The sequence below is a fragment of the Petromyzon marinus genome, chromosome 5, assembly GCF_048934315.1.
Source record: "Petromyzon marinus isolate PM22_M1 ecotype Great Lakes invasive population chromosome 5, UKy_Petmar_22M1.pri1.0, whole genome shotgun sequence".
NCBI lineage: Eukaryota > Metazoa > Chordata > Hyperoartia > Petromyzontiformes > Petromyzontidae > Petromyzon > Petromyzon marinus.
Window position 1 is genome coordinate 18675424 of NC_133671.1, and position 14280 is coordinate 18689703.

The 14280-nt window shown below is 47.1% G+C and overlaps 1 protein-coding gene across 1 annotated transcript; it reads right to left on the bottom strand.

Annotated features, from left to right (window-relative positions):
- Positions 1–951: 951 nt before the first annotated feature.
- PGAP4 (post-GPI attachment to proteins GalNAc transferase 4) lies at positions 952–9830 on the bottom strand. The gene is made up of 2 exons (XM_032947236.2): positions 5891–9830; positions 952–4678 (listed from the first exon to the last, which is right to left on the bottom strand). The coding sequence occupies exons 1-2, from the start codon at positions 6376–6378 to the stop codon at positions 3976–3978; spliced, it is 1191 nt and encodes a 396-aa protein (XP_032803127.2). The 5' UTR covers positions 6379–9830; the 3' UTR covers positions 952–3975.
- Positions 9831–14280: the final 4450 nt, after the last annotated feature.

The following is a 14280-nucleotide window of genomic DNA, read 5'->3' on the forward strand; positions in this document are numbered from 1 at the left end:
CACCTTGCATATTAATTTAACGTAATATCGCATTGTAAAAGTTGCACGCCTATCCCAATGATGTCCAAAAAAAACATGTTTTTGTATGGCACGGAAACCACTCTTTCTACGTGACCAATGGTTGTGCTGTGATGATGAAGATTGAATCAAATAAGTTCAACCGAATGTAACGAGGATCGTAGAATGTAATGAGTCGGATATGAAAATTGGAAGCCTTCAAATTGTGCTACACAGGTATAATACTGTTACATATGCCACACAAGACAAATATTCCTCGTATAGCCTTAACAGACTGTAGGGACAAGTGCTGTTAGCGAACACCTATGAAGGCCGGAACGGTACACGAGGGGGTGGGTGGCCAGCACCACGCCTTCATAGGTGCTCGCTAACAGCGCTTGCCCCAAAATTATGTTGAGGCTATACGGTGTGGGGGGGCTCTTTGTCTTTGTGATTTAGATTTTATTGTTGTCTGTTTTATTCCCATAATTGTTGCATGGTATTTTTTTTTATGTTTTTTTTTGCACAATGGTTGCTGTGCAGTAGTGTGGGTTTTTTTTTTTAGCATCGCCAGGTTACATAACCACGATATGTGGAGGGGGTTGGGACGCAGAGATAGATGATGGTGGCGTGGTGATTGCCCCAGCGTTGGGAAATCCATTAACGTTACCACATGACAAACGACGACAAACGCAGTACACGGGGTGTCATCATTTTCCCCTTCGTATTTTTTCACCGTCCCTTATTTAACCATGTGAAATATAATCCGCGCACCTCATGTTACATTCACGGGTGCTCTTCTATCCGTGCCCCGATTGTCGTGCTTGTGACAGTTTGACCCAGAAAAGTCTTTCATCTAAAGCTCAACAAAAGGAGTTTACGATAAGTTGCGTAATTTTTGAAACTCTACGCTGCCAACGGTTGCACTCAAAAAATAAAACAACACACTTGGAGAATTGTGAAAGCGAGATTTCATTTCAAGACAAAACGTCAACAATTACTTTTTACGCGAGAAAATGAAAACTTTTATAATTTCACTCACGGGAACATTGTTTCGAAATGCACTGAAAGAAACCAATACTTAAAAATAAAATACCGGAAAATAATAACCGATTTTACCACAAAAATGTTTAAATCATCACAAGCCCTTTTTTTATTATATGAGAAAACAAACAAGTTTTTTTTTGCATCAAATTTTTGTACCAAAATGTCATGGGTTCCAAATTTGGCGATATCAAACCTTTGAACCTTACTTTTACAAAGACATTGTTGTGATAAAATGTTACACTACTCAGCTGCACGTACACAGAGTTCGCGATCCTGTATTTATAAACTAGAAATCTCAAGCAATACCAGCCGTGACAACCAGCACCGTCAGCTACAACAATTTAAGACAACGATGACCAGGCCCTCGTTATTGCACTCGAGGGCAGCCACCACAAACGCGTAGCGAAACTCCACGACAAAAGCATCATTTTGCAGTGCATAATGAATTACAAATAGAAGGCATTTTATGATTTTACTTGCATATTCACCCTCATTGGCTCACACTCCGCGACTCGGGGTACACGTACGTGTGCAGCTGCCACATGGCCCACAAGTTGACCGAGCAAAGTCACCCAGCAGTGAGTCACGGGGGTGGGGGGGGGCACAGCTGAGACTAGTGTGCAGTTAATCGGAATTATTTTCACGTGAGTCCGCAGTCTTTTGTGTGAGCGACAACCTGCGGCATTTTAGTCGAGTCAATCCGTTGAGTTTATCTAGTCGTTCGGTTGACTACAGCGGTCAAAAATGTAGTCCGCTCTTAGTTATTCAATGTTGGTGTGAGGGGGGGGTGCAATTTCCTTATGGTGAGCGGTGGTGCAGCGGTTAGTGCTACGCTGCGATACGAACCCGGCGATACGAGTTCGATTCCGGCGATACGAGTTCGATTCCTGCTCAGGGCCAACACCAACGACGATGATTATCTGAACCCGTCCTGGGTCTCCCCTAGATCGACTCAGCCTCAATTGAGTACCTCGTGTGATGTGTAAATATGGCCACTAGGTAGACAGAGGCGGTCTGGCGTAGTGCTGGCCACCCACCCCCTCGCGTACCGTGACAGCCTTCATAGGTGCTCGCTAACAACACTTGCCCCTACAGTCTGTTCAGGCTACACAGGGGATCTTTGTCTTTTGTCTTGCAATTTCTCGCCTCCCACCCCGCCTCCCAATATTGTCAGGTCGGCCAATCAGTGAACCATTTTATATACTATACAATACTCTACAGCAATTATCATTTAGGGCTTCCTAAGTGCACTGCAGTGTTTAATAAAGTTCCTACGTTATCTCAGTCTGCGTCTTCATTCATACTTGTTAGTTTCGTCTCATCACAGCTTTGGTCTTTGATCGGGCAGTCCTAGTCATCGGCACGCCTTGTGGTTTTCGTAATGACTGAAATAAATACAAATAATACTTTGTTGACGAATATTCTCATCACTAAGTTCGTAAAAAATTCCATCATTGGAGCTTAAGTACCAGTAACTCTATCCCCCCCCCCACTCCCGATATAATAACTGGAAAGGACGTTCCATGAATAAGGAAGACATACCAGGCTCACTTGATCTTGGGGGAGGATATGTGGTGGCACATCGACGAAAAAAAAAAACACCCACGCATTAGAAATTAGAAAGTAGGCTCTCAATGAGACACCGTTTCATCGATTGAAAATCGATATTTAGCGCTCACAATGCTCGCATCGAATGGTGCACGTGAGAATCTTTGAAATCCTTGTACGGTTCTCGTTGCAACATATTCACGTGACCTCATGGTTTTAAAAAAATATTCTCGAATTGCGTAGGTGGCAGATTTTTGAAGTGATGAAACAATAAACCTTTTTTCTTATCAAAGTGGAAAAGGCAAATAACCCCATATCCTCAGCATCACATGCCGCGCCACAATCATGTAATTTTATCAATGAATGGAAAATATGGGGAAGACCAAAGAGCTCTCTCTCTCTCTCTGCGTTTACTGTGCAGCGGCTGCTGTGGGATCCGGCGGAGGGGAGTAAAGCGTCGGCAAGGTGTGGCCCTGGGGGGTCAGCGGCTTTGACCACGATGGCTTTGAATTTTTACTGAACTTTGGCGCAGCGGTAGTGCAATGGTTAGCGCACTACGTTATGAAGCTGCCAAACCTGAGTTGGATTCTTGGCCATGGTTAAACGGTGGCAAATGATATCTGAACCGGTCCTCGGTCCATACCACCTTCACCGCCCCGAACTGACTGGTGTCACGTAATCTATAAAAAGCACTGCACAATGTACCCATCCATATACATTTTTGAACTAGTTCCTGAATATATAATCGCCACTCATTTGTTGGAATTCTTTTTTTTTTAAATCGTGGCAGACGGGTTTTCAGCAAACTTAACCACGCGCGTGTAAACATCACACCGAGTGAATGCAGTACATCACATCATTACGAGCGTACACAACAAATAAGATCATGTTTATAGCATGAAGCGTAACTGGCAGGACCCGAAACAGACTTCTTTGCAAATAGACACCATGAGAAGCGTGACTACACAGGTTGGCTGTAACGTCAAATGCACTGCAGTTAGCAGTCAAGTTTCAAATAAATGCAGTTTGGGCTACGACGCGAGACGCTGTGCGGCACAGCGGATTGTCAAGGGCGGCTCCGCGGTTGTACTCCGCAGTTTGTCAGCAGAGGGCAGTGCAGCGACACCCATCGTAGAACTTTACACTGCCACCACATCTATGGCTACCCGCCTTGACCAAACCCCCACGGTCAAAGAAGCTGCAAACGAAGCGCGTGCCGTGGGGGAGATCCTCACCCACGAGTGGGTTGACCAAACGGGCTGTACATGTGCATGATGTTACGCAGGCACCGGTCCCACATTCAGACTCGGCACTCGGCAATATCTGGTGCAGTCCCTACCAACAGCAGCAGGGGTTGAGGTTGATGGCGGTGGGCGGCGGTGGCTACGACCGCAGGGAGCTGTACCGTCCGATGTGCCGTACCAGGTTGGGCTCCAGTACAAGGGCGCCGTGCTTGGCGCGGCGCATCGCGGCGTACAGCGCCATGTCCTTGCCGTACTTTGGCGCGCATTGCTCGGCGTCGAGCAGCTCGGCCACGGCGAGCGCCGCCGCCGCGCTCGGGAACGCCATGGCCGGCGTGCAGCACTCCGTGGCGGGCGCCAGCGCGTAGAGGCGCGGGGACGCGCGCCGCAGCTCCAGGAAGTAGTGGCGCCCCACCATCTCTACGCACAGCATCGCGTGGAGCGTGAGGGCGGCGACCAACCACCAGCGGAAAGGCGCGCGCGTCAGCCGCAGGAACACCGCCGTCAGCGCCAGCCCGCACAGCCCGCCGGCGCCCACCCACTCCAGGATGCGCATCGGCTCGGGGTTCAAGTAGCCCTGCAGCCGCTCCGGGTGGAAGAGCTTCACGTAGAGGGCGCGGCGCAGCCGCAGCGACGCTGCACGGCGCTCGCCCAGGAGGTGGTGCAGCACGGGGAAGAAGTCGTCCGCCGGGAGCGCGTCGTCCTCCAGCAGGACCACGGCGCCGCCATCGCCCCCCTCCGTCGCCGTCGCCGCACGCCGCAGGCACCACGTGTAGTCACGCTTCTCCTTCTCGAAGCGGTTCTGCGCCGGCGGCTTCCCTGCGTCCGGATCGCTCTCCGAGAACCTGCACGAAGTGGCAGCGATGCTGGAATCCGAATGTTCCAGTTCCTTCATGGCCCGCCGGCGATTGCCATCGCAATAGAGTGTGCAGGCGGTGCAAATGCACCGGGCCCGAAGGGCCCTAGGGTTGCAGGCACTTCGCGATGAAGAGCGGTGAAATTGGAGAGAGGGGGTCCCCTATTTCATTCCTTGTACAAGGACCTATGCCAACCATGTAAATGTTAGTGCTTTGAGATACTTCAATATGAAAGGCACTTTATAAATAGAGGTTATAATTATTAAGACATTGCCATTGGCTTTGTGATTGCCAACATAGGCCTTGCCAATGTACTACAAAACGTCAAACCCATTATTAAACACAATTAAATATAAACCTTTACCCTAAATTTTGATTTAAAGCTTTCGTGACTGCAGGGATTCATATTCTTGGTTCTTTCGGTAAAGTCACGTAGAAGGGAAACAATAAAATAATAAAAATATAAAACAATAACATTCTCACGACGTTTCGACTGCAACACAAGCAATCATCATTATTGTTTCCCTTCTACGTGACTTTACCGAAATAACCAAGAATATGAAACCTTTACCCTGTTTTTATACACGTAAACTAGAAAACTACAGTATTAGCTACCCAGATCATTCTTCATTCCACAATTTTTAAAAAAATGTCTTCACAGTTTTTTTTAATTTCATTGAAACGTTTAAATGTGGTACACAACATTTAATACTATCGTTCCCTGGTTTAATTCCACAGGACAGAATCAATCATTAATTTTGTCGGACAATTGCTCAATAAAATGTTGCGAATGACTGACAGACTCACAGAGGGACAAATTCAGTGTCTTATACTGTAGACCAGCGGTGGCCAAGCGCCGTCTCCCAAGCCGCATGCGACTCTTTAATCCACCGCACGCGGCTCTATCGACGGTGCATAACGTAGAACGTACTATCCCAGTAGCAACTATAAATGTATGTCTCCCGTGCTATGCCGTAAACTGTCAATATATACACACTTATGCACTTGGCTCTTTGCAGAACTCACGGGCACTTTTTGGCTCTTGGTCTGTTACAGGTTGGCCACCCCTGCTGTAGACAAACCTCAATGTATTTTATAAAACCGCGGGCATCCACTTGCAACACATCCCAGGTCAACGAACAAGACGTTATTAAAACGCGTGGGGCCGTCCGATGAACGCGGTTATCCCGAGGGTTTCACCTGGCGACGGTGTGCACCAGCGCGGAGATCTCGCCTGCCTCGACGTTGTCCTCGGGCACCGCCTGCGCGTTGCACACGAGAAGCCGGTGTCGCTCGCACGCCAGCCCGCACGCCCTCAGCAGCGCCAGCAGCCGCGCCACCACGCGGCTCAGGTAGGGCTCCAGCCGCCGCACGCTGACCACCGCCACCGCCAAGTCGCCCGGGCCCTCGCCCCGCGTGCCGTTGCCGTGGTGGCGGCGCCGCCGGGGGAGGTCGCCCTCGGTCGCGACCCGCCGCAGGAAGCGGCGCGCCCGCTCCGCGTCCAGCGCATCCTCGCGCGCCTGCGCCTCGTCCCGCGCCTGCACCAGGCGGTCGCCGCCGTCGAAGTAGTGGGAGTAGCGGAGGTGGCGACACGAGAGCGGCAGCACCACCAGGAACGTGAGGGCGAAGAGGGCGGCCACGTGGTTACGGTTGGAGCGGAGGACGCGCGCACGCCAACGCGCCGTCATCTCTCAGCCGACGGCGCTCTTTCGTCTCCGAGCGCTGCGTCCTGGAGCACAGGGAAGGAGCTGCGGCACGCTGTGCAAATGGAACAAGATTGTTTTATGATGACGGTGACAGTGGATGTGACAAGAGGCACGTCGAAGTGCACGTAACATATGACCCCAAGGAATAATAAGAGTTTTGCCTTAATGATGTTGATGATGATGGTGGTGGTGGTAAACTCCCCAGTACGCACAATGGATAACTGCAACTTGCTAACTTAACGTCAAAAGACTTTGGAAAAGTGCCAAAGAGATTGTATCCTCGTATCTCACGTCCAAACGTCTTACATTGCCAGTAGTGGACCTCTATCGTCTCCAATCGTGCTCACAGCAGATGGCTCGTAAAACACTCTCGCTATCATTGTGCGTCCAAAACCCCAGCTTCATGAGACAAACAATTTCCAAACCTGATAAGCGAGGGAACAGCAACAACAGGCGGAGGAAGCAAGTGTTGTCAGCGGCGTCGCCTACTTTACCACACCTACTACAGCACCGTCGTCTGATAATGATCAACTAGTCACGCAATTTTTTTTAGAAATCTCTGTACACGGCAGGAAACCTTACTGTAAATGGTAATCGGCAAAGAACACGTCTTTATGGGCGCCTCACGGCAACCACGCCCAGACGGGGAACATTGCTCATTCATAGAGGGGTGCCGTAGTCAGAATAGCGTTCAATGTGCAGGGGATTAATGTTGCTCCTCAGGTTTTTAACGTGCGCACTGTTTCATCATTACAGTAATTTCACCTGATGATAGTCCATTAAAATGTACCATAATCCATGGCAGACCTGGATAAACGTTCGGGGGGGTGGGGGAGGGGATGAATACTACCTGCAACTTTATAACGGTGGAACACCACAGCAAGGGAGAGTCGAGGATGTATAATGAACGGGGGAAAGACAAAATGAATAGTAAAAGGGGAGAGATAATATTTTTTAAAAAAAATTGGGGGAAATGTGGGGTATGGAAAAGGGAGGGAGAAACTGGAGCAAAGGAGTTAGGAGAGATGAGGATGGGGAGGAAGAGGCTGGATCAGGGCCTTGACGCTGCTTTACAGAGGAGCGGCGTCTGTTTTCACAGGGGGCGGCGGACAGGGGAGGGATTCAGGTGAGGGGGGGGGAGTCACGTGTTTTACAGGAGGCTTGGGCTGATTTATAGACGTTGTACTGAAAGGTACGGGGAAAATAAATAAAAACGTACACAACTGGATATCTGAAAGCACAAAAAGAGTAACGATTAAAGAGATGTTAAAAGTGATGAAAATTGTAAACAAAAGACAGAATACTGTACACATAATTACGTAAAAACCCGAGGAAAAGAACGTGTAACAATAATGAAACACAGAAACTAACAATAATGGCATGAATGCAGCAAAAAGGAATGTGTTGTTATATTAAAAAAAGGAGACTCTATAAGATTACTGCAATGCTGAGACCACGAGCATCTTGACGTGTGAACGTAACCGGTTCACATAATCCATAAGGGATCACACAAAGATCCAAGCTGTGAGCAGGCTTATTTCAGAAAAAAAGGTATTTCTACCATGGACCACGTGACTACTATCAACCAAAGTGTAGGAAATAACAAATGGTTGTTATATATTGTATAATAACTGACTTTTTTTTATTACGAAGACATTTGAGTCAGCGGAAATTGATGTAGTCGTCCAAGCTTTCACAATTCATAACCTTAATAAAAGCCATAGATAGTAATGATCAAAATCAATTTAAAAGGATGATGAAGCAGCTACGGCCGAGATCAGATGAAGAAATTAACACATTTCTAAAATGACAGATGGAGTAAGGCATAGTGACATGCTGTCACCAAGACATTATATTACTTCCAGCAACTGGATCAGGGGCACACTGGTGCCGTCCATATTAAGCGTGAATAGAAATACATATTAATCTTGATTTGAAGCTTTCGTGACTGCAGGAACCCATACTCTTTGGTTCTTTCGGTAAAGTCACGTAGGTAGAAAAATAAAATAAATCACGACGTTTCGGGCGCAACACACGCGTCCATCATCAGATGGGAAAGCGTGGTCTGCTGCTGGGGCAGACTGTTTTTAAAAGGTTTGAAATGGGTGTAGCCCAAGGGTCATAAAGAAGTGGCCGTGGCTAGTGACGTTAACGTGAGAAATTAGCATGTAACTGTAAGATAGGAGAGCGGCCTCCTCGACGAGAGCACGGAAGTGGCTATGTTAATGTGAGAGATTAGCATGATGTTAATGTGAGAAATTAGAGGGCATGGAAGTGGCTATGTTAATGTGAGAGATTAGCATGATGTTAATGTGAGAAATTAGAGGGCACGGAAGTGGCTATGTTAATGTGAGAGATTAGCACGATGTTAATGTGAGAAATTAGAGGGCACGGAAGTGGCTATGTTAATGTGAGAGATTAGCATGATGTTAATGTGAGAAATTAGAGGGCATGGAAGTGGCTATGTTAATGTGAGAGATTAGCATGATGTTAATGTGAGAAATTAGAGGGCACGGAAGTGGCTATGTTAATGTGAGAGATTAGCACGATGTTAATGTGAGAAATTAGAGGGCACGGAAGTGGCTATGTTAATGTGAGAGATTAGCATGATGTTAATGTGAGAAATTAGAGGGCACGGAAGTGGCTATGTTAATGTGAGAGATTAGCACGATGTTAATGTGAGAAATCAGAGGGCACGGAAGTGGCTATGTTTTTATTTTCTATCTTATACCTACGTGACTTTACCGAAAGAGCCAAAGAGTATAGAAATACATTAACAATCTCAGGTTCGCTGGCAACAATCATTATAACCATCAATAAAAAATATATATATCATTACAATAAACGATTGAAAATACTATGATAAAGTAGGCTGCAGAATTGGATTCATAGTGTAATGACCGAAAAATTACCCTAAGCCAGATGCAGCCTAACGGCTATTTAAAAATAAACAACGGTCTGGTCTCCTATTGGAAGAAAGAGGCCTCCACGGTGATTGGTCAGGACAGATTTTTCAAGGGATTGGAAAATAAGGGGGTTGAATTGGAAAACAGAAAGGATCCACCATTAGAACCTCCTTTGCCAGTAGCAAAATATGATCATTGTTTTTTACCCTTTTATCTGGCAACAAAACTGACACCTTTTTTTTACAAGGAGTCATGTTTGCGTTGACCACAAAACCTGCGGTCGGAATGCAAACAAAAAACATAAGTCTGATAATGTATGCACTGTATGCACTGCATACATTATCAGAGTTATATCAGAGGTATTGTGGTCAATGCAAACATGACTCCTTGTAATAAAGGTGTCAGTTTTGTTGCCAGATAAAAGGGTAAAAAAAACAATGGATAAAGGGAATGGACAGGGATTGGCTCAAGGTAAAAAACCAAGGGCATGAAGGTTCAAGAAAAAGCTGATGCACCACCTGTGCCCCATACTGTGCCAACCTGCTGTGCTTTAGCCACCCGGCGCTCCGCTCGTTGTTGTGAGCGTCGCTCCTCCGCCCTCCGTTGTTGTTGGAGGGCGACTGCCTCCAACTGCCCAGTAGCGTCCTTCACGAGCCTCCTCCACAGAGGCCGATCTTGACACCGCTGGTACCAGTCATCGGCAAGTCCACTCAGCTCCACGTCCTCCTGTACCACATCACTCCATCTCTTCTCTAGCCCGTGCCGCGCCCGCTTAGCCCCCTCGATCCGGCCGAACAAAAGCTGTTTCGGCAAGCGGTGGCTGGGCATGCGGGCTACATGACCCAGCTAAAGCAGCCTTGCCTGCCGGAAGAGTTCACCGATGGGACCTTGTCCAGATCTTTCAAGGATATGTGAGCTCCTCACACAATCCAGCCTGGTTAAACCCAGGATGGATCGTAGAGAGGGCAGCCTAAATGTTTCTAACCGGCGAAGATGTTCCACTAGGTGGGGGGGGGGGGGGGGGTCCACGTTTCGCAAAGCGAAGAGAAGGGAGGGAATGACCGTGGGCGAGAAGACCTGAAGCTTCGTGCGGAGCCACAGGTAGCTTCCACACAGCGTTACAAAAACCCACCCACACACACACAAACCCACACACATACACGTGTACACACACACAAACCCACACACATACACGTGTACACACACACAAACCCACACACATACACGTGTACACACACACACAAACCCACACACATACACGTGTACACACACACACAAACCCACACACATACACGTGTACACACACACACACAAACCCACCCACACACACACAAACCCACACACATACACGTGTACACACACACACAAACCCACGCACGTGTGTGTGTGTATACCCACGTCCACGCACGCGCCCTCCCGCGTGTCCGGCCCTCCCGCGTGTCCGGCCCCGCGTCTCCCCCTTCACGCCCCGCCCCCTCCTCGTGACGTACTTCCGGGCCCTTTAAACCGCTCCTGTTAAACGGAATCCTCCCTGCCCGCTGCCGAACGTCGTAAACCTCAACACTCAGCCTGTCCTTACCGATTAATTAAGCCGCTACTAAATAAAGCACCGAGTAACGTGGGGTTTTGCGTGTTTATTTATTTAAGTTTATTTATTTTGGTATAGCCCTGTGAGCCATCCGGCTCTTGAATCGGGTGCGACCACAACAAACAAAAAAACAAAAACACGAACAAGAAAAACATCTTAAAATGACGTAGGTGAAAATAAAATAACAAAAAATCACGACGTTTCGGCCACAACACAAGCGGCTTTCATCAGGTGAAAGGACGAGACTGTCCGGAGGACAGCGCTGGAGTGAGAAAAGCACGCTTAGATCACGACCTTTAAGCTTAAAGGTCGTGATCTAAGCGTGGCGCTGTCCTCCAGACCTTTAAGCTTAAAGGTCGTGATCTAAGCGTGGCTTTTCTCACTCCAGCGCTGTCCTCCAGACAGTCTCGTTCCTTCACCTGATGAAGGCCGATTGTGTTGTGGCCGAAACGTCGTGATTTTTTGTTATTTTATTTTCACCTACGTGACTTTACCCAATAGAACCAAAGAGTATGGATCCTAGCAGTCACGAAAGCTTTAAATATAGAATCTTAAAGTGACTATGTGTTGACTGTGCAAACAGAAAATCCATGAAAAAAAACAGCAAAATATTCCTGAAAAAAGCACCGTATACCAACGCTGTGTGCAAAAAATCCCAGTGGGATGCAAGTCAAACAACAACAAAACTCCCAATTGCCAGAGGCGACTAAGCAAGCACCATATAAATGGAATTATTAGAACCTTGTTAATGCTTGTGTGTGGGCACACGCGTGTGTGTGTGTGGGTTTGTGTGGGTACACACGTGTGTGTGTGGGTTTGTGTGTGTGTGGGTTTGTGTGTGGGTACACACGTGTGTGTGTGGGTTTGTGTGTGGATACACGCGTGTATGTGGGTGTTTGTGTGTGGGTATACACGCGCGTGTGTATGTGGGTGTTTGTGTGTGGGTATACACGTGCGTGTATTTATTCGCTATTGAATCTCACCACCACCAACCAACCACCCCAAACGTATTTGGGTTACAGTACACCACAGGCGTGTCTGGTGGTGGTGGTGGGACAAAATGTGGGGACGCCGAACTTATTCCCAAACGCCTTGACCGGCGTGGAAAAGAAGGCCAAATTACCCTCCCAGAATGGCATCTCTTAGAGCTCCCTTATACTATACAATTACCCAATCTTTAATTCCACATCATCGTCATATCGAATTAATTTACAGATTTAAAAGGGGCTTACATCACCAACGGACGTATCAGAACATTTATAACTCGGGGTGAGCAGCGATATCATGGGACCTTTTTTGCAAGTATCAAAGTATGAAAAAATAAGAATAGGTTTTAACCTTTGGGGGCGTCCATAAATGACGTCACGCACGTAGGGGGGGGGGGTCAGACATTTGTGACGATGTGTGGCGAGGGGGGGGTGAGAAATGTGACTTCACATACAAAGGCGCAACTTTAAATAAATATAGACAGCACGTTCTACTTAATGAAATATACTTTTTAATAAATGTTTTCTCCTACAACATCAGAGTGCAGGGCCACATTAAATACGCACTACAATGACAATAGTTTAAAGCGATTTGAAGCGTGTTTTATACATTTTTTTGGGGGGGGGGGGCAGAGCTTTGTAACGTCATATTTGAGGGTGGGTCTGACTTTTTGTGACGCCGTGTGACGAGAAATAGCGTCCAAAAATCGCGTGACGTCATTTATGGATGGCCCCTTATGCCATGGGAACCTGGAAAAAAACAAGTTTTACAAATGTTTCTAGACGAGCAGTCTCGACTTGACATATGAACCCCATTGGTAGATATGTAGTACTGTAATGTATATATTTAGTGACATCGTGATGTTTGTTTAGTCGGCCAATAGATGTCACCACCGTATTAGGTCCATGAGCCAAGGGGGTGATTGGTACCACGTGGTGTGGCAAACGCTCTCCGTATGCCCCATGGGCAGTGTCCACCAGGGGTTGAAAGCTTAACGAATATACCGCACGTTTTCATATTCCTCCGATGTTTCATATCACATTGTTTTTAACAAACCTATATTCTCGATTAAGCACGCTACGGTAATTCTTGAAGAATATTTTATTCATACGAGGCTACCAGGATGACTTACCTACCAAACATGTACGTTATCTACAGATTATATTTTTCTATACAATTATATTTGGCATTTGTCATCTTGTGGGGTTCTAATACTGTAAAACATTTTTGTACCACTGGCTCAAAGTCGGTAACTCCGCAACCGTCCTGCAAATCACTGTAGTTCGTAAGTTTATCCAGCAGACGGCAACATCGTTTTCATTGAGACAATCCCACAAGTTAAATCAGTCCATGTTTTGGCGGAGTCTACCCTAAAGCAGGGGTCCCCAACCCCCGGGCCGCACAGCAGCAGGAGGTGAGGGCGGTGAGTCCACGCGTGGCCCGCCCCCATTATTTTATTGACACACTCCCGTTCGCGTCTCTTTCACGCACTGCGCACTTGTCTCAGTCACAGTGTTTTGGTAAGCCCACGAGCTAACAACCCTAGTAGCCAAAATGAGTAAAAAAACAAACGTCGCTGGAGAGCATCTTTGAAAAGGGGGAAAGACACAATGATGAACCGCAGACAAAAATTGTCTTCCACGAAAACCGGTCCCTGGTGCCAAAAACGTCCCCAGACCGCTGCCCTAAAGGACACCCGTGCCAGGTTCGGATAACAATTGCCACTGATGTGATTGTACATGGCTTGGGGTTGAACCGAAGTCACTCGGAGCGTAAGGTGGTGCATAAGAAAATAACAAAGGCCCCCTGTATAACCTTTTAACGAACTGCTAAAGCAAGTATCCCTCGACATATGTAACATATACGATCCTGAAAATGTGTCCGTAAAATGAAATTGCGTATATGGAATCCTATTTTAAGAATGCAGCAAACTTTTCAAAAAGTACTTATTTCATGGATAAAGTAATTTTATGATATGCTTAATAACAGTGATAGGGGCACTCTTTTTAAGTTCGTTCCCTAACTTATAAGTTACGTTGTAGCGAAATTACGTATATTGAATTGCTGTATATCGATGGATTACTGTACTGTGAGCATATAATTAGTCCGACGCCACAGCTGGCAGCAAGCCTTGGAATCAACAGAGTTGAAACCCTTCTCTCGGTGCTCATTTAAGGCCGAGTTGGCCGAGTGAAGGTATCAGCAGGTCCTCTGGTGTTATAATGTTATGTATGATGAACATATTTTGCACCGTATGTAGCCAACCATGTCTGCCTCTATCTCCGTCTTCTTTTACTACAGCGCTTAAGAAGAGTGGAGTTAGGGCAGGAGGACACGTCGCATAATGGCAGGATGGCTCATGCAGGTCAAGGATAAGTGACAGTGGCAGCCACTGATTAGACC

Bases quoted from the DNA above. Each gene is read 5' to 3' on its own strand.
- PGAP4 (XM_032947236.2), bottom strand. From the start codon at position 6,378: ATGACGGCGCGTTGGCGTGCGCGCGTCCTCCGCTCCAACCGTAACCAC. The intron at 4,679-5,890 runs GTGAAACCCTCG...CACTTCGTGCAG, and splicing joins CTGGTGCACACCGTCGCCAG to GTTCTCGGAGAGCGATCCGG.